Source organism: Pieris rapae, chromosome 13 (assembly GCF_905147795.1).
Source record: "Pieris rapae chromosome 13, ilPieRapa1.1, whole genome shotgun sequence".
NCBI lineage: Eukaryota > Metazoa > Arthropoda > Insecta > Lepidoptera > Pieridae > Pieris > Pieris rapae.
This window is the reverse complement of record NC_059521.1, coordinates 6823139-6844894: the sequence shown is the minus strand read 5'-3', so window position 1 is coordinate 6844894 and position 21756 is coordinate 6823139. Positions and strand designations below refer to the sequence as shown.

At 32.8% G+C, this 21756-nt stretch overlaps 2 protein-coding genes across 4 annotated transcripts in view; one reads left to right on the top strand and one right to left on the bottom strand.

Annotated features, from left to right (window-relative positions):
* Positions 1–6238, top strand: part of LOC111004246 — a 135074-nt gene extending 128836 nt beyond the window's left edge. For 2 of the 3 annotated variants that reach the window (XM_022275187.2, XM_022275185.2), the window contains exons 4-7: positions 650–846; positions 3025–3256; positions 3951–4028; positions 4544–6238. In XM_022275187.2, the coding sequence (XP_022130879.1) occupies positions 650–846; positions 3025–3256; positions 3951–4028; positions 4544–4841 (805 nt within the window). In that variant the 3' untranslated portion in view covers positions 4842–6238. The remainder of the gene's footprint in view (positions 1–649; positions 847–3024; positions 3257–3950; positions 4029–4543) is intronic. The other variant, XM_022275186.2, reaches the window with a different exon arrangement.
* Positions 6239–15852: 9614 nt separating this feature from the next.
* LOC111004221 (28 kDa heat- and acid-stable phosphoprotein) lies at positions 15853–20721 on the bottom strand. Its single transcript, XM_022275134.2, has 6 exons — positions 20567–20721; positions 20365–20455; positions 19727–19826; positions 19002–19129; positions 17919–18104; positions 15853–17216 (listed from the first exon to the last, which is right to left on the bottom strand). The coding sequence occupies exons 1-6, from the start codon at positions 20574–20576 to the stop codon at positions 17213–17215; spliced, it is 519 nt and encodes a 172-aa protein (XP_022130826.1). The 5' UTR covers positions 20577–20721; the 3' UTR covers positions 15853–17212.
* Positions 20722–21756: the final 1035 nt, after the last annotated feature.

The following is a 21756-nucleotide window of genomic DNA, read 5'->3' as shown; positions in this document are numbered from 1 at the left end:
CAAAAAGAGGAAATAGAAGATTAATCTAAATGTAGTACCTGTACCGTTATGAAACATCCTGCCAAAACGAAAAATTCAGCGTCGGTTATGATTTATCCTTTGTACATTTTTGAAATCTTGCAATTCGTAGCCAATTAAAAGTCCTGCCACGCTCATTCGTCTGCTTTTCACAACGCTAATGGGCTTTCCCTGTTCCGTGACATTTGCTTTGTATTTTTATTTCCTTACAATGTTAATAAATTCAACGAAATTAATTTTACATTGCTGTTTAATTATGCATTTTTCATGTCTCGGTTATTTTTCTCTGATATTTGTGCAAGATACAAGAGTCTTTAGCCAATTCACGCCATATAAGCTTCGACACATGCACCTACGAAACTCACTGAACTTATCTTTTTTATTTTATTATCATACTGGCCATTAAAAAGTAAAAGTGCGTTTCTTGTTTCCGGCATGAACATTTAAAAGCTGCTTGAATTTCGAAAATACATGAAGCTTTGCGTACAAATATGATTTGCACAAGCCGAGATACTTCCACGATTTGTATGTTTGAATTGTTTAAAAATGACGATGGCTACTTGATATGCAATGTTAGATACTTTTACACAAATCTATTATAGTATTTTATATATGAAAATTTTATTGTCAGCAGATCTGGCAGAGGTGCAGCCTACGCGTGTTCTGAAGCGGAAGGAAATGCTCCAAAGTCGTGCTGTGGTCGTCCACCCTTAAGGCTTTGCGTGCTCTTCTTGGGGGTAGTTGGAGCGTGCTTGGTTGCAGCTGGTGCTACCTTGGGAGCTTTAAGGCCCCATCCGACACCACTCACATTGATACTGCTAATGATAGGTAAGTTCCATCGCTCAGTACTTAACTAAGATCGCATATGATTTACCTTCGATATGTCTAGCCATTTATTTTATAATTTTTCATATTTAAAGGCAGTGAAAGCCGTTAACAATTGCTTTGAAGACGAAAATACATTATAAGTATAATTACTAAATTCAAGCATAATATAGTTAATAAACATATTTAACGTTATTATTAACAAAAGACAATTCAAATAAATAAAATAAAAAATAATAAATCAGTGGTGCTACAACCTCTTTAGGTCTTGCCCTCAGATTTCATGATCATTTTTAAATCTAATAGGCAAGTAGGTGATCAGCCTCCAGTGCCTGACACACGTTATCGACATTTTTGGGTCTAAGGCAAGTCGGTTTCCTCACGATGTTTTCCTTCACCGTTCGAGCAAATGTTAAATGCGCACATAGAAAGAAAGTCCATTGGTGGTCCCGGGATCGAACCTACGACCTCAGGTATGAGAGTCGCACGCTGAAGCCACTAGGCCAACACTGCTCAAAAAATTCAAATAGATACCAATAATTTAATTTTCCTCTTAAAACCTACTAATGAAAAAAGCATGAAAAAGTTTATTGCGACATAAGGCATTAATTAAGGCAATAAAGTGTTCGTTTTATAATGTCTTTGTGTCGGGCGAGTGTTTAGTTATGTTATTAATTTCTTTTTACAAACTCTTTGATCGGTTAACAGCTCGTTTCACGTTTTATCTTTTGTTTGATTTTCATCGATCAAAGGGAACGTGCTACGTTAGAATAGGATTAAAAAAACTTTTAACTGTTATTTTTAACGTCTTAATCTAACGTAACTCAAGTTAGGTTATATTAAATAAAAGTTATCAATTAAAAATATATTTTATTTTCACACTTATTTTATTATATTATTTGCATAAATAAATATCTCTTTATTGAAGCTACACTAGACACAAATTGTTGCATTGAAAAACAAGCAAATATAATTAAGTATATGGAATTACTTTTATTAGAAAACATACACGTCTTATTTTTAAAAATACATACATGTACATATTTCAAAATTTGTTATCAACGGATTACGTGTTAGCAAACGCCTTAAGTGTTAGCAAACAAAAAACAAAACTCTAGGGAATCCATTTAATTGCCTGTACCAACAAATATCGTACTATAAATTGTTTGCTACATCTGTGCGCTCTAATTATTAACTATTAATCTTAGTTTATATATTGTTTCTCAGTAAGTGAATTATGTATGCAATTCTTATGAGAAATAAAGTTATTGTAAACCTAACCTAAATTCTTTGCTGTTTCGGGCCTAGTTTTTGCCTGTAATATACAGCAACAAGTATGTACTAGTTTAAATCATCAGTGACTCGACTTACGATCCTTCAAGGAAAGAACGTACCAATTCTTAAAGGCCAATGTGTTGCGAGAATTCTGGCATTGAGTGTCCATGGGCGATATAACTTAACATCAGATGAGCCTGTTGCCTCCTGTTCCATTAAAATGGCGAAAATTAAAGCACAGCTGCAACAGATGGCCTATATAACCGTGAAACGGAGTATTCGGCACGCATGACAATCGCCAAGCCAAAATCTCATTACATCATTCACAAAGTCGCGTCCGCCCTTGCCGAAGTTTTCAATTAAACTTCGAATGAGTTTTGGAGCCGAATTAATTGGATTTTCATTAGCGTTTGGGACAAATGATGTTGTTACAGACAAGCTATCTATTGTGCTTCGAAGCAATTTGTACGCGTCACTCATTGGTTACTTCACGCATCACCGTCGATTGATCGGTAATCGAACTGCCTCCACGAAATTGGGAAACTTAAACATGTGGCCTAAAACACACACTCTAAGCGAGATTGCTTAACAAAGATGGTTTTGTCATCTACTGATATATTATATTGTTTATTATTGCGCCAAATTTAGTACACGAGTAGATAAAGTTCTCAATTTTAGCTAGCCGTATAAACGATTGTAAAGCAGTATAATAATAATTAATAAATCAGTGGCGCTACAACCTCTTTAGGTCCTGGCCTCAGATTTCTGAATCTGTTTCATGATCATTTTTAAATCTAATAGGCAAGTAGGTGATCAGCCTCCAGTGCCTGACAAACGTGATCGACTTACTACTAAACCGAAATTTACCCTGAATCACATACATAAAATTACCAACATTACTTCCAGGTATCGGCGTGGTATTAGTGACAGCAGCAGGTCTTGCATGGCGTCTCGGTGCCCGTGACGCCCCATGCGCCCTGTTTGGAATCCGAAGGGCATCATGTCGACGGCTGGTCCCGCGTCTCCCCCCAAGTTACGCCAGACCCCACCATCCGTACGCCGCAATGCTGTACCCAGAGTTTCACTATCGGCCGCCTCCACCCACCTATCAGGCGTCCATGCAAGAGTATAGACTCAGGTAAAGGTTTACCATCCATTACGGCCACAGCTTATCGGTATTTATTTATTGATAAAAAGCTTGCCAACACTTGGCACACTTACATCGCTAAAAAATCACACAATACAGTTTTTAATGTGACAAGCACTTATAGGCAAGCATACACGAAGAGACCTAATATTAAACAAAACAACTATTTGACAAAACAACAAATTACTAGTAAAAAAAAAACTTAAGAAACTTAACAAAAATCGATTTCAATGAGGTGAGCAACTAGAGTTATTGATACTTGCATTCACGAAATAGTGAAGAACTAAGTATAGGTACGTATAGTCACAACTGCAATCCAATTTATCTATCATAGAAGGTTAAAATGTGAGACACAATACACTGAAAGCAGGTGCTGGACCGACGTCTCCATCTAACGCACAGGAGTAATCAGGTTTCATCCAAACCATTCCCTTATACCATTGGCACTTTTCTTTATAAATGTAAAAAGTAAATGGCGCATTTTTCAGTATGACCTGGGACTTTTGTAGAACCCGGGGCCTCATGATCATCGACTAAAACCAATAATCTACAAGGTCTTTTGTGTCCCATTCATACCTAAAATTGTTGTAATACATACAGATAATATCATATGATAATGAAAAAAAAATATTCTTGTCCTAAATTTTTCAGTTTTAATTATCTAAACCCTTATTAATGATTTCAGGTTACTTCTCCTTGATAGAAGTGCTCCAGTGGTGTCGCCACCTCCGACCTACCGGTCAAACTCAGCAAGTCTAGTCAGGTACTGAATTTATTAATGTGCAATCATGATCCACAGGAAAAATATAATAAATAGCTGCCGCATTAACGTCAAAGACGTAAAGATCAACTTTATTGTCAAAATCGTATTATATTTCACATTTAATAGATATAGGTGGCGATAAAAATCGACTCTAAAATCGTAGTTTACATTCTGTAAGTTTTTTAAATATAATAATTATTGCTGTAAAATTTTTTAAACATATTTATTTTATAATTCCATATCAGAACTATAAAACTTTACTAGCACTCACAACTAGTGCCGCAATTTTATGAAACGAGGTCAGGTTGTGTTTTCAGTTCAACTGTCAAAACCACCCAATAGTAATTTATGATTTGCAAATAAATTCAATCATTAAAGTCCAGTATTCTGTTCTCCGTCGTAATGAGGCGTAATTAAATTTATTCCTAGATATTATTTTTTTAAAATATTACTTCACAGAAACTTCTAATTTTTTTTGTAACCTCATAGTACAAAATGTCTTATTTACCCTACAGAGGTTCGACGGGAGCAGGCTGGTGCGGCTCTGATTACAGCGGTCCACCGTCCTATCGCACACCACGTACAGACCCACCGGCCACAGATAATATTCCCACAATCACCACAGACCTGAAATATACAAACGACATTGAACCAACGAGAATAGAGCCACAAGAACAAGAGAAGGATCCAGAACACCTCGTCACAATAGTTCACACTGACGCTCAGCCTGTCATTGTGACAGTCTCTGGGTCCACAGCGTTAAATGAAAGTCAGGTTCCGCCTTCAGAAATTGATATATTGGCGCACTTATAACGAAATGAACGAGAATGAACGAAAAGTGTTGTGAACGAAACGCTGAATGAAGTGATTTATTGGTGCCCTATTGTTCTTAATGATTTATAAATACATTGGTTTATTTGTAGTGAAGATTGTAAATGCTATGTATGTTTGAATTCAAAATACATGCTCGCTATTGTTACCCCTATATAACAAACTGTACATTGACATTATAAAATATATCTATATCATTAAATTTTCATACATTTCCTTACCTTGAAACTATTAAATTTTACACGGCTAGTTGTGTGCTTTCTTTTAATTATAATGTCAGATAATTTGTAATTTCAATAAATCATTTGAGATAAAAACAATTGAATGTGGTAAAAAAATATTTCAAATGTGTGATGTTATTTTTTATTAACAATAGTTAGCACGCAGTTGTATAATGTTGAGAATTTTTATCATAGACGTACATAGCATTAACAAGTCTATATATTGCACTACCAATCGTACCTTATATAGTTTTAACATGTAAATAAAGGCTTTGTTTCATAAAATTAATGTGCCGTGTATATAAGTTATGTTAATACATAGTTGTAATAAGACGGAGATATAAGAACATAATACCAAATCTCACCACAATGTACAATTTGTATTGTTATTAGATTGCCTCGTACCAATGTTTAATAATTATTTCTTTTGTATATAACACTGTTTTTCATTAGGTAGGTAATAAAAATTTTCGAATGCGAACAATGGTTTAAAAATACGACTTGTTTATGGTTTTAAATATATCTGTGCTTTTAAACGTATGAATTTATAATCTGTACAATAACTTCTCTTGTGTAGTCTGCAGGTTTGCCATTACAAAAAATGCTTATATTTATTATCTGCGATTTATTAAAGTATGAGGATTAAAAGTACCTAAGATTCATTCATATGGAGTTTAGTTAATAGAAGTTTTACTATTGTACTGTGTTATTATTTTAATGTCATAAATAAAAGATATCAGAAATTAGAATTTCATTAAATTACATATTAAATGTGTCAGTTTTGCGTTCAATTTTTAGGAAATGTATATTATTTTTATATAGTAAATTTTTCATATCAAAGTTTTTTGTCTTGTCTTTCTGAACCGTTTAACTTTGTTTATAATTGCAATATAATTAGTAGTTTAAAGATTTTTTAAACAATATAATTACCCTTTATTTATAAAGACATCAGTTTAATTACACTGTTCACACAATACAAAATTCATCGGTCTTCTGTCACATTGTTCACGCTATGTTGAAAAGAGACAGATTTAGTTAAAATAGTGTCGTGAAACTGATTCAGTTTTTATAAATAAGGGGGTTAGTATCTAAATATGTAACTAATATTTTGTAAATAATGTTATAAGAAGAACAATAAAAGATTTTAAGTTCAACATATTCGTTTGTTTGATTACGTAACACATACGTTATTTCAAAAATACCTGCTTAACAAATATTTTAGAGTCTGTGTGGAAAGAGCACTATCTTGGCATTTGAGATTGCTGCAGTGCTTAATACCACAACACTGTTACAGTTCAATATTCATAATTTTGATACCTAATATTTAAAAGTTTTTTTCGTGAAAATAATGATGCAAACAAGAAATGTATTTAAACTTAGATCGCTAGGTTATGCGACCTACCAACAACCCTTATTTTTTATGCATTTTATCGAAAACCATAATGATTTTACACGTGAATTTTGTTGAAATATAACAAGAAAATTGGCCTTTTGCTCCATTGGCTTGAGTTGTCTATGGCAAGTATGTCTTTGCCCTTCTCTCGACTCGCAGAACATTACCTGCCGATGTATTGTTTTTTTAGGCTAAATAAAGTCCAAGTTATTTTACATATATAACAACTTATTTCCAGTAAATCATAACAATCCTGATTTTCAAATTCTACAAATTCAAGAACACTTTAGCTAATATAAAATATAGCCAAAAAGTTGCATTTTGGCTAAAAACTAACAATCGTGCTAAAATACGAATCCACGGGGGCACGGGCTTTAGCCAGTTTATTGAACAAGCATGTTCTTCCACATTAACATAAGCTGAAATCAAGTTAAAATCAAACTGAAAACATGTTGAAATGGAAACAAATGGAGTCTCGCAGGTGAAACTGGGATTGTGAATAAATTGTGCCGATCTAAATGTAAATTAAAATCGAAGCACAGATTCTGGAACAATGGCTTTGTAATTATATTGTAAAACAAATCTGCTGCGGAGCGTTAACAAGCGATAGTGGCTTCAGTTGGACATGTTAATTTTCGAGAGTTTTTCAGAACGTACCAATTCTTAAAGTCAACGCATTCGCAAGACATGGCCAAAATCGCGACACTTGCCAGTGTGAGCTTGTGAACGCAATCGCCATACTCTTGCCTATTTGCCCACTGTTATATACAAAAATGGCTAACATACTTTCAGTGTGAGCTTGCGAACGTGTGAGTTTGAGTGAATCAAACTGCTTTTCTGTAAATGACTAGCCAATAATGTTTGGTATTTTAAAAGTACACTACATCTTTCTGAAAAAAAAATTTCGTAAGTTTCATTTTAACGGCCATGAAAATATATTTTTTTAATTTAATTAAATATTCCGTCGGCAGGGGATTCTTAACTCAAACAAAAGCTATTGTTTCGTTCTAAAATTTTACGATCTTAATTTTTAGGTCTAACTTTCTTTAGCCTAATAATCCCTTTTATGTCGACTTTTAAACTACGTTTACAGTATTCTAATTACAACTTAAAATATGTATTTCAGATGGTGCATAGAACCAACATTTCTTTGTCTATTTCGCACAGTTTATATTTATATAGTAGTTTATATTTATACATATTTTTACAAACAGGAACCATTTATTTTCTGAGTATTAAACTCACTCAACTTAGATGTTTTATATTCGTCGACTATATAAGAGAGTTGGTGACATATTATACAATGTAAATATCGAAACTTCTTATATTCTCTTCTTATTCTTCTGGTATTTAGTGTGATAGAAAATACTGTAATAATATTCTCATAGATGCTTTTTTAATGTTAGGAAGTCAATTAAGAGGCACGCGGCGGGGTCACTTTAAAAAGTGACGTTGAGATTGTTGGTGTCGTTCCGTGTGATGCCTGGCTAACCACAAAAACTCATCGCCTCGTACGGAAGGCATGGTGGCTACTTCCGTTAACTCATGTCCCCATCAAAAGCGTCTGCTACTGCGAGCCCAATTCTGAGTTGCCCAATTCGAGGTCATAGTGGAGTACGTGAATATACGCGCCGCAGGTCTTTTTTTGAGTGTCGGCATTTGAGTTGCACTCCCAATCTCCGCGTTCCCTTTAAGTGATCTTGTACTTTGGCTCATTGACCCTACAGTTTCATTAAAAATCTATCATTTTATATTAAACGATTACAAGCATGTTTCAAGGAAGACCCATTAAGCGTTTAGTTATTTTGAAAGCGGATAAATCGTTATTCAATGGAACCAAGAGATGCCGACGAACAATGATTTATTGACTGATCGCCCCTGCACTAATGGTCCCTTTATAAATCTATGCCATGTCATTTTATTCGAATTGATACTACTGAACATATATTGATATAGTATGAACAGTGCTGGTATAGTTTTTAACGTACATTTCGGAAAATAACTGCAAACAACTTTTATGTTGTACATTCGTATCAAGTAGGTTGTCGCTTAACGAGTCTTAATAGATGATATTCATTTGTTTAGCTAATTCGGAATAGGAATCCTGACCACCATTGCCCCTTTTTCCCCTACACCGTCAGCAAGCTCCATTACATTCCCTCGCAGCTTAAGCGCAGCGCACACCCCTCAGTATGAGTATGTCCCAATGTATTTAAAGAAGAGACATTTGATTGGATTTTTCTGCGTGACACATTTCTTTACAGTTTGTATCTTATGTTGGTTCCTCTCCGTTACTGGAGGTTGGTTGTGATTTGCCTTTTCCTGTACCAGATGCAGCAACTCTTAACAGAGTTCATATTTAGGCATCCTTTTGTCCGGTCAAAGACTTCCTACTTCGTGACATCCTTTCTATTATATATAAATATATATATATATATATATATAGGTTTAATTAGTGTAGATTAGTTATTAATACATGTAATAAATTGCAACTGGATCGTATATGTATAGTGATTCGAGGAATTATAACATAAAATTTGATTATTATGAAATATTGTGTGTAAAATATAAATATTGTTTAAAATTTACTATTTTTAATCTGCGTATTGTCAAACAGTTTAACATTTTGTATAAGACTTAGGGTCTGTTTCACAATGTCCGGATAAGTTCCAAATAAGATATTTATTACTTAATGGTATTATAAACCCTATTTTTGCTTTTCACGACTGTCAGATAGTGCTATTCGTCGTGAAACGCGAAGTTTCTTATTCGGAACTTTTATCTTCCCAATAACTTATGTGTTTCATATATATATTTGGTACTTTATCCATACATTGTTAAACAGACCTTTAATCTGATTTATCAAGGAACTATACGATATAAATTTAATTACCTAGATAATATAGTAGATACATTGGTATCAACATTACAATTTTCAACCATGATTTAATTAATTATCTTCAAACCATCTTCATTGCTTCTTTTATTATTAAATTGTATTTTGTACTTAATTTACATATAAATAGACAACGGATATCCAGCAGAATATTTTTTAATATTTTGTAGTCTAACATCTAAGCTTTACGGTGTTTTTGTACGTACTCTTAGTTAATTAACACTCCTCTATCATCCCCTTTTTTACTTTACCTACTATCATATTACAAGATAACTTGAAATGATTTTATGAAACTTCTATAAATGGTTATTAAATTAGACCACCTGAGAGTTTTCGGCTGGGGTGTGGAAAACGTATTTCGTTTCATAAAATGAAATCGTATATTTTCTACGTGCTGTCGGCAAATTGTAAAAATAGCTAAATGCTAAAGTTATAAGAGTTATAGATTTGTTTAGGAAATATTACATTGTCCAGTGTCCACTTGAACGTTACTTTGATATTACCTGACCTTGACTTTCCTTGATTGGAATTTCCTTCGGAAATTAGAATTTTCACTGGCTTTTTAAAACATGTACATATTTAGAAAGCCAATGAAAACGTGAAGTCAGCAAATCACGTGTCTATCGAATTATAGACACATTATTATTCTAGACACATGGTCTGCTGACATGGGTTGATATACAGGTCGGCTTTTAACTCTTTCATGTTATGAAAAAGAGGTCTTTAATTATTGTCTTCCGCTTCCGGTACAAGATAAATCATATTGACATTACCATTACCAAATTAGTAATAGTTTAAAATGTTCTATTATAGTTGTTTCTACCGGCAGCTGAGTTTCATCATTGGACGTCATGAGGATATGGCTGGAATTTCGTTTTCTGCCGTCGTTTCACAACTGCGCACCACCACTACTATACAGTACAGCTGACCGGTGAAATATTTACGAACCCATTCGACTTAAGGTTCTTCAAGAAAACGCATTATAAATTTTTAAAGGCTGGTAAAGCACTTGCGAGCCTTTTGGAAATGTGAGTCTCCATGGGCGGATTACTTAACATCAGGGGAGTCTTCTGCCCGTTTGCCTCCTGGTGTTTAAATAAAATGGCAATAACTTCATTATTAACTTTAAATATAAAGAATTGTTACCTTTTACAGTAATAAAAATCTTCGGAACCTATTTCTAAACCTATCTATGTAGTAAGAAGAGAAAGTTTTCCAAATTGTCTAAACATTTGTTTTACCAACAACACCGAAGCGTCGCGTCGCTCGTCAACTGAGAAAATTTCCGAAGTTTTTTCATTTCCATAAGTGCCTTAACCTTCACTTTATATTCAAATGTAATTGTATAGGCCGATTGTTTAAATTGGAAATATATGAATTAATAAAATTGAGTAGATAATAGATTTTAGGTGTGATATTTAAGAAAACAATATATAGTCACCATCACATAAGACATTTATTTTTTCTAATCTTATTAGTAATTAATTCATAATAAAAATCCAGTGGTGCTATAACCTTTGGCCTCAGACAGCATCCGTTTTATATTATCTTGTAATAGGCAAGTAGGTGATCACCCTTCTGCACCTGACAGTTATCGTAGATTTTTGGATTTGACACATGCGCTTTCCCCGTGATGTTTTTATTTACGAGTTCTAGCGAAATTCAATTGATGCAGAGGCGATTACCGAACGCTCGGCCTCAGTGATTCGAATCACGCACTTCAGTAGACCAATACTACTTTAAATAAAAATGCTATCTAGCTTTTTAATTCTGATCTGATCCTAGCAGAAGTTATACAAGCGGTGCAAGTGGCCATCTTTCAACATTGACGTCGTGAGTTTGAATCACGGCTTTGTACCAATAGACTTTTCTTTCTATATTTAAGACTTCAAAGTACGGTGAAAACATAGTGATTATACCATAAAATCGGCGGTCTGTATAATATCCTGAAGGCTGAATAATAAAGAAAAAGAAAAAAAGACTATTAAGAAACATATACAGGAAACTTAGGACAAGGGTTATAGCGTAATAATCTCATCGTATCGTCTTTAGTTCAACTAAAACTTGCTTAGATCGATTACTGTATTTTTGCTACAGGAATACAGTACAGTATTTGTAGAGCACATATTTTCACTGCAGTAATATGCGACATATTAACTTTCTATCATTTGTAGAACTGTAGAAACACTATTTGTAGAAACTAGAAATGAATATTACCGAAAATAGTGTAACTTATGTAAATTAAAATTGCATTTAGCAACTAAATTTATTAGTGTGTTCCAATGTGAATTCGGATTTAACATACAAAAAGGTGCTTAAAATATAAATCAGCTAGCTTTGATTTAGGTGAACCCGCACGGATTAGCCGTGTTAAGTTAGACATGGGATTTGAACTTTAACAAATTTATCCCTTTTGAATTAGAATTTTCGCTACTTTAATGAATAACTTGCAGACAATTTTCTATTTCAGCAGTACGTAAAAGTCTCTTAAAAGCAAAATCATCTTCCAAATAATATCAGTATAAATAGCCCAGTCATATTAGGTAAGAAAAGGGGTCAACCTCGGAATGAAAGATAATAAGCTGCAAATTGGTATGAACCTTTGTTTTGTCATTCTGAATGTTGTCTCAAAAGTCACAATCGTTATCGTGTCCGCGTCTCAAGATATTCAAGGTCAAAGGTCACAAAAATCGGTTTTTCGCGAATATCTGGCTTCCTATCGGTTAAATGAGATTTGCATTTATTATAAAAGTTGTAGGCTATAAAATTCCCTACAACTTTTGTTTAAACTTTTTTTTCATACGACCAACCGTTTTGAAGGTAGAGCGCGAAGTGCACATCGTACAGTCATAAACCTGTACAACTGTCAACACTTCCACCAACAAGTGTAGCAGCTCATCAACACATAAAACGTGTCTACTACCAGATTCAAACGTGGTTAGGGAAGGACTTAGAACCTCAAGAATGGGGCTGGATGCTTGAAAATGAAATCCTGGAGCCCATACGAACGTTATTACCTCCAGCACCAGCCGAACTACTAAACGTAATATTTTGCAATTGCAAAAATGGTTGTGGTTCCCGCTGTGGATGCAGAAAATCAGGGCTACAATGTTCTTTAGCTTGCGGCCAGTGCAACGGACAAGCTTGCCTCAACGCTTCACTGTATCCAAGTAATCCCGATGAAGAAAATACATATGATCCCGATATTCTGGAAGGTTTGGAGATGAACATGACAGATAATGAGGATGATGACAATGAATCGAACATTTTTGAGCGACAAGAAGAAGAAGAAGACGAAGAAGAAGAAGATAATTAGCTTCCATTTCCAATTTCATTACAATTAAAATCAACAAAGATACTTTTGATATTTGAACTCACATTTTGATAAATGTATATTATGCCGTATTTAATAATAAATATAAATATGTGTAAAATATATACTCTTACTATCATTTTAACTTAAAATAAAACTAAAATATATAATCCAGAATTAATAATATTTTATACTTAAATAGTTAAATATGAATAATTATATATAAATAATCAAGTTACTTACTTTAATTAAATATAAATAATTAATAGTTAGTACATAAATAATAGGCATTGTTTAATAATTATAATTATTGTAAATAATTGACTTTATAACGTACTGATAACCATAACTCACGCTTGACCTTGCATTAGGCCGTATATGACTGTACGATGTGCACTTCGCGCTCTACCTTCAAAACGGTTGGTCGTATGAAAAAAAAGTTTAAACAAAAGTTGTAGGGAATTTTATAGCCTACAACTTTTATAATAAATGCAAATCTCATTTAACCGATAGGAAGCCAGATATTCGCGAAAAACCGATTTTTGTGACCTTTGACCTTGAATATCTTGAGACGCGGACACGATAACGATTGTGACTTTTGAGACAACATTTAGAATGACAAAACAAAGGTTTATACCAATTTGCAGCTTATTATCTTTCATTCCGAGGTGAAAGCCCTAATATGACTGGGCTAAAATTGATTCATTCTGCCAAAAGTATTCATTTCGTTAAGAAAACAAGTAAAGCATATGACAAAAATATTATATAAAATAAATAATAGTTTCATATTAAAGTATCACTAAAGGGTGGTTAATGTTTATCATAAAAAACAGGGCCTGAGTAACCCTTAGGCTAACTAAGCAGCCTAGGGCGCGACGATCTAGGGGGGCGCGCTGAAATCGCGTCTTCGCTAGATCCTAGACACCATCCCCTGCATATTTCAACTAGACAGAGACAAAACAATGAAGTGTGAACTAGATCTACAAGCAGAAGGGAGATTTTAGTATTCAAATTATATGAAGAATCGACGGTACAAAAAATCTGTCAAAAACTCGAAAAAGATACCAACTAGAGTGTTACCAACTGCAGCTGCAAAGATCTTTTTCAGCACTAAAAATAATTAAAAATTACTTGCTCTCCATACTCTGCCAGCAAAAACTTACAGGGCTAATGTACATAGAATGTATTTTTTTAGAAACTATTGAATTTGCAAAAAAAAATAAAAAAAGAGGTCGCATCCCGATAAATAACCTTGGGCGATCAGAACCATCGATCAGTCTCTGATAAAAAACATTCCACTCTATTCTGCCAATCAATAATTTAGACATATAACACAAATATTTTGTAGAAATTTAATAGGAAACCTACTAAACCTGAATCAGCCGCATAACATTGGAGACCAATTTTTCTTCATTTGTCCGCATAAAATTATCATAGATAGCTAAGTCGTAAAGTTGGAATTATTCGTATCTTCCAAATTTTAACCCAAATTCAGGAAGAGGTAAATGCATATAATTAGCGTGGGTTGAATGTATGCTGCGGGCAGAGTTGCGATGTAATAAGAATTTACGGCCTCTGTGCACTGAACCCACATTGAAGAGCTAGAATATTCGAAATTGCATTTATTTAGCTGTTGTATAAATACGATGTCAAATCTATTATTCCACAACAGATTTAAAATAATCTATAAAAATAGAAATTCGTCTTTTGAAGTAGATATTTAATTGTATATTTTCATTTATTGCCTTTAAATCAACGGCGTGTTTGTACCCGTCAGGTACACCACGAAATATGTACATATCTCATGTTTATGAGGCAAGTTGGAAATATAAAAAAGGTGAGAATTAAAAAAAAACACTAACTAATTTGCTGTATGAGGTATATTAAAATTTTCGTGGAGTTTGTGCTCCGTTGTTATTGCTTCCCTTCAATAAGACAAAAAGTATCAATTTATTAAGTAAATAAAGTAAATGTTAAATGCGCACATAGAAAGAAAGTCCATTGGTGCACAGCCGGGAATCGAACCTACGACCTCAGGTACGAGAGTCGCACGCTGAAGCCACTAGGCCAACACTGCTCCAACGTTTAACATTTGCTCGAACGGTGAAGGAAAACATCGTGAGGAAACCGACATGTCTTAGACCAAAAAAGTCGACGACGTGTGTCAGGCACTGGAGGCTGATCACCTACTTGCCTGTTAGATTTAAAAATGAAACAAATTAGAAATCTGAGGCCAAGACGTAAAAGGTTGGAGCGCCACTGATTTATTTAATTTTATTATAGGTAAATAAAGACGTCCTTATACTGTGACCTCAATAAGAAGTTGATCTGCAAGGCCAAATGTGGTGAATTCAAGATTTATGAGGCAACTTTAAGATTTCAGCTTAGCAATGAATCAAAGGGCCGTTACGTCTAGTTCGGTTTCATTGAAGATAAATCGTCATGGATCAGATGACTTATCCCTAAAGACTCGGCTTTAGAATACGAATGTCATGGATATTTTATTACATATATTAGTATCCTTACTAACTTTAATTCTTACATAAAGAAGATACATGTTTGTTTTGAAATAAAATGATAGTTCTTTTCCGAACTATCATTTTATTTCAATATATTTCATTTCCATTAGTAAATCTAATAACTAATATAAAAATATGAAGAATAGACAATGCCTGCAGATAATTTAAATATTTTGTAAACTATAGCAACTTGCTAAAGTGGTGAACATTATATTCAGTGTTATTGGATCAGTGTGTAGAGATTGCCATCCTAAAAATGTCTTAGTGTGTTAAGCATGTTGAAAATAAGAGATATAAATGGGTATATATAACATGCGGCAGTCAGTATATCTTGTTGGGCAAATAGTCTCGGTGCGCTGTAACTCACAACAGCAATTCCAATGATGCAACTATTAGTCAGGCCCTGGATGCAACCAATACTTAATTTAATAATTGGCACAATACAGCCTCACTCAGCGGGTTTTACAGTTAAATACCGTAACTATTAGTTAATTAAATCACATAATTAATAAAAAAGCGCCATCTATACATAACATTAGTAAACTTGACATATGTCCGTCTCCAATTACTGTTAAAGGCAATCCACGTATTCACCCAAGTAAGATGGTTACCGAGTTCCGGCACGGGTTATTGGTTAATAAAAAAAACAAATAATTTCCGAAACTTTATTAAATAGATACATTTCCATATAAAAATTGTCTAGTGAGACTATCTAACAGTAATTAGAGCTAGAAAGATGACACAATCTGTGAGAATAAATAAAATTCGCTAGCATACAGATAGAACAAATTTATATTCCCAAACTTAACCTGTACGCTGTTTGAGGAAATTATAAACAATTATTATATTCATTACTTAATAGTTGTATGGCATAATTAATAGAGAATACGTCTAGTCACTCCCTTTGCAAATCTCAAGAAAACAGGACCTTTTCTATACATTAAACATATAGTATACCGAGTAGAAACTGTTCTCACAAATCACACACAACGTTGAGCTGGCGTAGACACGGTCAGACTAATCGGTTGTAAGAATAAAGGCCCGTATGGATGATTACATACTTTACTAGCCTTTTTTTTCACTTTTTACTTTTCATTTTATCTTGATTATACAATTAAAAATAATTTTAAACAATTAGCATAAAACTTCTTGCTTGCATTATTAATTGCATAAATTTTCTCTAAGTATGTTTGTGCGCAGAGGCAATGAGAAGTTGGAGATACTAATTGTGGTTGGTAATACAGAAAGCAAAGGATCAAGTGACCACCATCATCACCAATCACATGTACCGATGAAGTGAATGGACCATCGTCCTCAATACTGTATCCTATAATAAGAGAGGCACTGGACAGAAACCGGTGGAAACAAATATTCCACTCCAAAGGATTCCTTGCTGACCAGACATGAGCTACCGTCCGAAGAGAGAAGTATGTATTTAAATCACAACTACCATAAGCTTCACCAATACTGTTGACTAAGACAATGAATATAAAGAAATTGTATTGTGATTTGTTATTTACCGCCATTTTTTATGAGAAGCAATTACCATTTAGTATTACAGCAAATATTGAATATACTAGTGTATATGTAACTGTTTATAATATATATTTGTTTAATTACTATAAATGTAATCAGTAACCCGATACAAGTGTATTTCAACAGACATATTTTAATAAATGAATTTAAGCAGTTAATCGTGTACTCAGTCAGACAAAACTCTGCTTGTGTCACTCCGGCATCATTTTGTTAACTTGTTTTTATGGAATTTCAACAAAATACTTTTTAGGTATTGTTAAAAAGTTTTACTAATTCAATTGATTAACTTGCATTAATTCATCTAATAAATAAAGAAACTGTTATTCTGAATAGTTGGCTTTAAGTAAATAAAATTAGGCATTAAAAATTATGAACACAATTTGTCTGAGATATAAAATCATGTTACAATATATATTTTAGGAAGTCATTCTTGAGACGTCGATTAACTGATGTAGTTTCAACTCCAGGACATGCTTTACCTGCAAATAATGGGCAATGAGAGATAATTCATAAAATATTACTATTAGCGCTATCTAGGGTAGCTTAAGATAAGTACAACCTTTTTCTTTGTGTTTATCATTTAATTTATTTAATAAAATAAATCAGTAGCGCTACAACCTCTTTAGGTCTTGGCCTCAGATTTCTCCATCTTTTTCATGATCATGTTTTTTAAATCTAATAGGCGATCAGCCTCCAGTGCCTGACACACGTCGACTTTTTGGGTCTAAGACATGTCGGTTTCCTCACGATGCTCTCCTTCACCGTTCGAGCAAATGTTAAATATCGGGGATCGAACCTACAACCTCAGGTATGAGATTCGGACGCTGAAGCCAACACTGCTCTATTTAATTTATTTACTTCGACAATTATTTATTAAGAATCTTTGAAGTTGTGTAATTTTAAACCCCAAAAATTTTTCTTGAAACTGGCATAAAGATATAACTTCTGCCATTATATAGAAAAAAAACCCCAAGAATCTGAAAATATTTGATTAAGCAACGGAGCAATACTGATACAATACTATATGTTCATGTATTGTCATCATTTTAATGACGAGAATTGAAGGCAATTATGAATCTTTCTACACTTATTCATACATCTTTCACATAACTGTGAGTAAAAATAGTTACTTATATTTATTAATGTAAACAAAGCAGTTTAAACCTCATATTATTACATACCTTTTCTTTGGAGTTTCATCCTTAGCCTTCTTTTCCGCTTCGCGTCTCTTGGCGGCCTCTTCCCTCTGCTGCCTAATAATGGCTAACCTTGCGAGGTCGGCTCTAGCCTGCTCTGTTTTGCCCTCTGCGTGTGCTTTCTGATAGGCTGCTGCTGCTCGCTGCCTTTCAATTTCTTCGCGTTCACGCCTGAAAAAGGAACCATTAACCATCTTGTTTGTTTGTTATTTAGGATTAAATATATAACAATTATTTCATAACTGTATTTTAGGAAATATTTGAGAAGTTGCTAAACTGATGCAGATTTAACTCCAGGTCTTCAACCATAAATTATATTTATGGTGTATCTTTTTTTCAAGTCAGGTACATTTTAAATTGTGTATCTTAAAACAGTTTAGGCCTTATCTTAATAGTTAGGTTAGGTAGGTTTAGGTATATATCCATGATTTACTGAAGGTAATTAATACTAACAGCTATTTGAAGTCAGTGTAACTTTTCTATATTACTTTTGATATTACAACATTCACATTTAATAAATCATATTTAAAGAAATTGAAAATGAAAGACCATAAATGTCCCAAATTAATATGTTGTTATGTCGAGAATGATACCAATTGGTACTGAGGTAATCCCTAATGATACAACTTACTATGACACAAATCACTTAACTAAACAACTTTTTTAGCAGTAGATTGTGGTAACAAGATGTGTGTTAAAGTTATACTAAAAATGCAATTTACTGAAAATTTTTATTTTTATTCAGTAAAACTATATTAAATAGACTATAAAATTATTGTTGTATCTATAGTTGCTTGTTCTAATGTGGAATTTATTTTATATGAAGGATAAAGGGTAACCCAGTCAGAGTTGGCTTTGATGTTTGCTTTTTTCCATATGCCAAAATCCTATAAATTTTTTGTGTATGGGATCACACTAAACAATAAATATCATGTTTTTATCTTGTATATTTGTACCTCAAAACTTAAATCTGTCTTACGCATTCCCAAACATGTTGGATTACATATAGTGTAACATATGACAGTCTGCTAAAATTGAACTGTTTTTGTTACTGAAAGTTAACTTTACCTTGAAAGCTGAGGTTTCTCTCCTTCTCCAAGATTGTCCAAGTTGGATAGTTTCTTATTCTTTTTAACTACACGGTTTGGGTTTTCAACTTCTATTAACCCTGAAACACCCTTTGCTTTTGCAGGTGTCTGAAAATAATTAACAAACTTTAAAAATAATTTTATTATTTAAATAGTTTAGAATGTGGTTTGCAATTTACAGAAGATTACTTATAACAATCTAAATGATTGCAAATAGCTTTCTGTGAATAATTAATATATTTTATCTTTTATAACTATAGGTGACAATATAAACCCTTTCTACTTTTAAACAAAAAGTCTACATGCAACAAGTGGCCTTAAAATTAATAATGCTGCTCTTGCAGGCAAACCATATTCACAAAGAATTAGTGACAAAATAAAATCGACCAGCACCTATTATGATAAATACAGAAGTATATACATAAGCAATATCTTCTTGGATGGAATGGATGGATGTTTGAAACTTGTTGAATAGAATACAGTATAATGCTCAACTCTATAACAGAGTTTGAATGACTATAGTCCTACATACCTATTTTGTCCTAACCAATATATTTAGTCACCCTAGTTTCATAATTTTTTTTTATCATAAGTTTATATGTAAAACCTAATATTTTTTTTTAAACAAAGGCATACATTTATTTAATAATGTGATTAATTTTAAAATAAACTTATTGCTTCATTAATAAGAGTACAATTACTAACATCATCATCTGAATCACTTTCATCACTGCTTCCTGACCCAGACTTATTCCCATCAGACTCTTCCTCACTTGTACTTTCATCTCCATGTTCCTTTCTCCACCTAAAAAATAAAATTATTATAATAAAAGTTATTATTACCTAAAAAAAGTATTAAACAACAGCTATATGTCTTTACAAAAGATATAGATATTATATGCTGCATTTAGAGTATCAAGATCACAGTATCACAAGATATAAGAGATTTACATGGGCACTGTATCTGCAGATATTTTGTCTAATCAACTCTGTCTCTTGTCTATCCTAACATAACATTTTGATAGGTGTTAAATAATATTTGCTCAAAGTGTCTCAAACTTTATTGGCTGTAAGATGCTAAGATGAATAACATATAAAAAAATATGGTAATATGATTTACCAAAAATTGGGTACATACAAATAATGTCTTGTATAATAGTAAGTACCAAACAAATACATGTCATTTTTTTATAACCAAGGCTATCCTTATGGTTGATCATTACGTTTACTAGAAACAAAAGGTGTTCATGTCAAGGAAAAATTTAATATTGCATCATTGGCTAATGATGACTCCTATTCTTGCATTCAAATGTAAGACACACGATCTATACTGCAATACGTACTTCTTTTTCAGCTCTTCTTGCTTCCGTTGCTCTTCTAACTCTTCGGGGCTCGTAAATTTGCGGTTGCGACCCTTGTGGTTAGTGTACTTTCCTTTAAAAATAAATTCAATCTATTAGACAGGTTAAGACCCAAACAAAAAAGCACATTTGAAAAATAACATTGATCGACATTGAAGTAGACTTGTAATGGTAGAATACTTACCACGGGGCATTTTGAATAGGTGTTTATGAAATTGGCAAAGTAGAAATTTTTATTTAATATAACTTTATATTTAGGTAAATTTAGGAATTACGGGAACAATAAGAATTTATGAATCTATGGGTTTGGGTTTGTCGAATTTTTGATTGAAATTTGAATGACGTCAATAGAGAAGTTAAATGTCAATTAGCAACTGTATATTGTCAAATACGGACCACAGAATGTTAATTAAAATTATGATTGTCTTTATTAATATTTTATATTATAATTTATATATTTAATCAATGTTTTTTGGCAAAGTTTGTAAGTATTTGCTACCCCGTAACTAAAAATAAGAATACAATTACTACTTAAAACAAAGCTTTTTAAAGAAGTAAAAGTATCGAACAGACATTTCTGCATTTGTTTAATATATATATTTACTTCGCCTTTACAGAAATGCAAGCAAATCAAGTGTCTCCCATATTAAAACAATTATTATTTCGAAACCTTCGGAGTAATGTTGATTACGTTACTCTTAAGCCTTAATATATTTATATTATTGTAACCCCAGTTTAAACCCTAATCTAAATGTGTATCATTTAGAGGTATAAAGTAAATGAATACCAGCAGAGAAAGTATGTTTCATTAAAAACATAGTTAAAGTACATTATTAAAATATCGTAAATTAAATTAATTGTTTATGAAATTTATCATTATTCACTTTATCTGTTATGCCGCACATTGTTATAGTGATGTTTTTGTGAAGTCCGATTTATATGTAGGCCATAATATTATATCTTTTGCAGGACCATAACATATCAATACGTAGTAAGTTATAAAATGTTATATAGATATATCATAAAAATCTTGGTAGAAAGTTTCATAAAAAAATGTTATACTTTAAAGGTTAACTTTACTTTAAGTTTTTATCAGGTTATACTTTATTTTGATTCTAAATTTATATGTTGTAAAACATCCTAATGGAATAAACCATCACCTGAATTTTTATAAATTTAAATAAACTTGTGGAATTAAAATTTACTATATTTTATAGCGTCGTAGGTTCGATACTCGCCTGTATCAAAAGACTGTTGGTTTTACACTCGCTCTTTCAATGAAGGACATCGTGTGGAAACCGACACGCCTTAGACCCAAAAAGACGGCAAGTATTAGGCACAGAAGGCTGCTTGTCTATTAGAAACACATGATCA

Coding starts and splice junctions, on each gene's coding strand:
- LOC111004221 (XM_022275134.2), bottom strand. Junction 19,827..20,364: donor CAAGAAGAGCTGAAAAAGAA/GTACGTATTGCA, acceptor TTTATTTTTTAG/GTGGAGAAAGGAACATGGAG. Junction 18,105..19,001: donor GAGAAACCTCAGCTTTCAAG/GTAAAGTTAACT, acceptor TTCCTTTTTCAG/GCGTGAACGCGAAGAAATTG.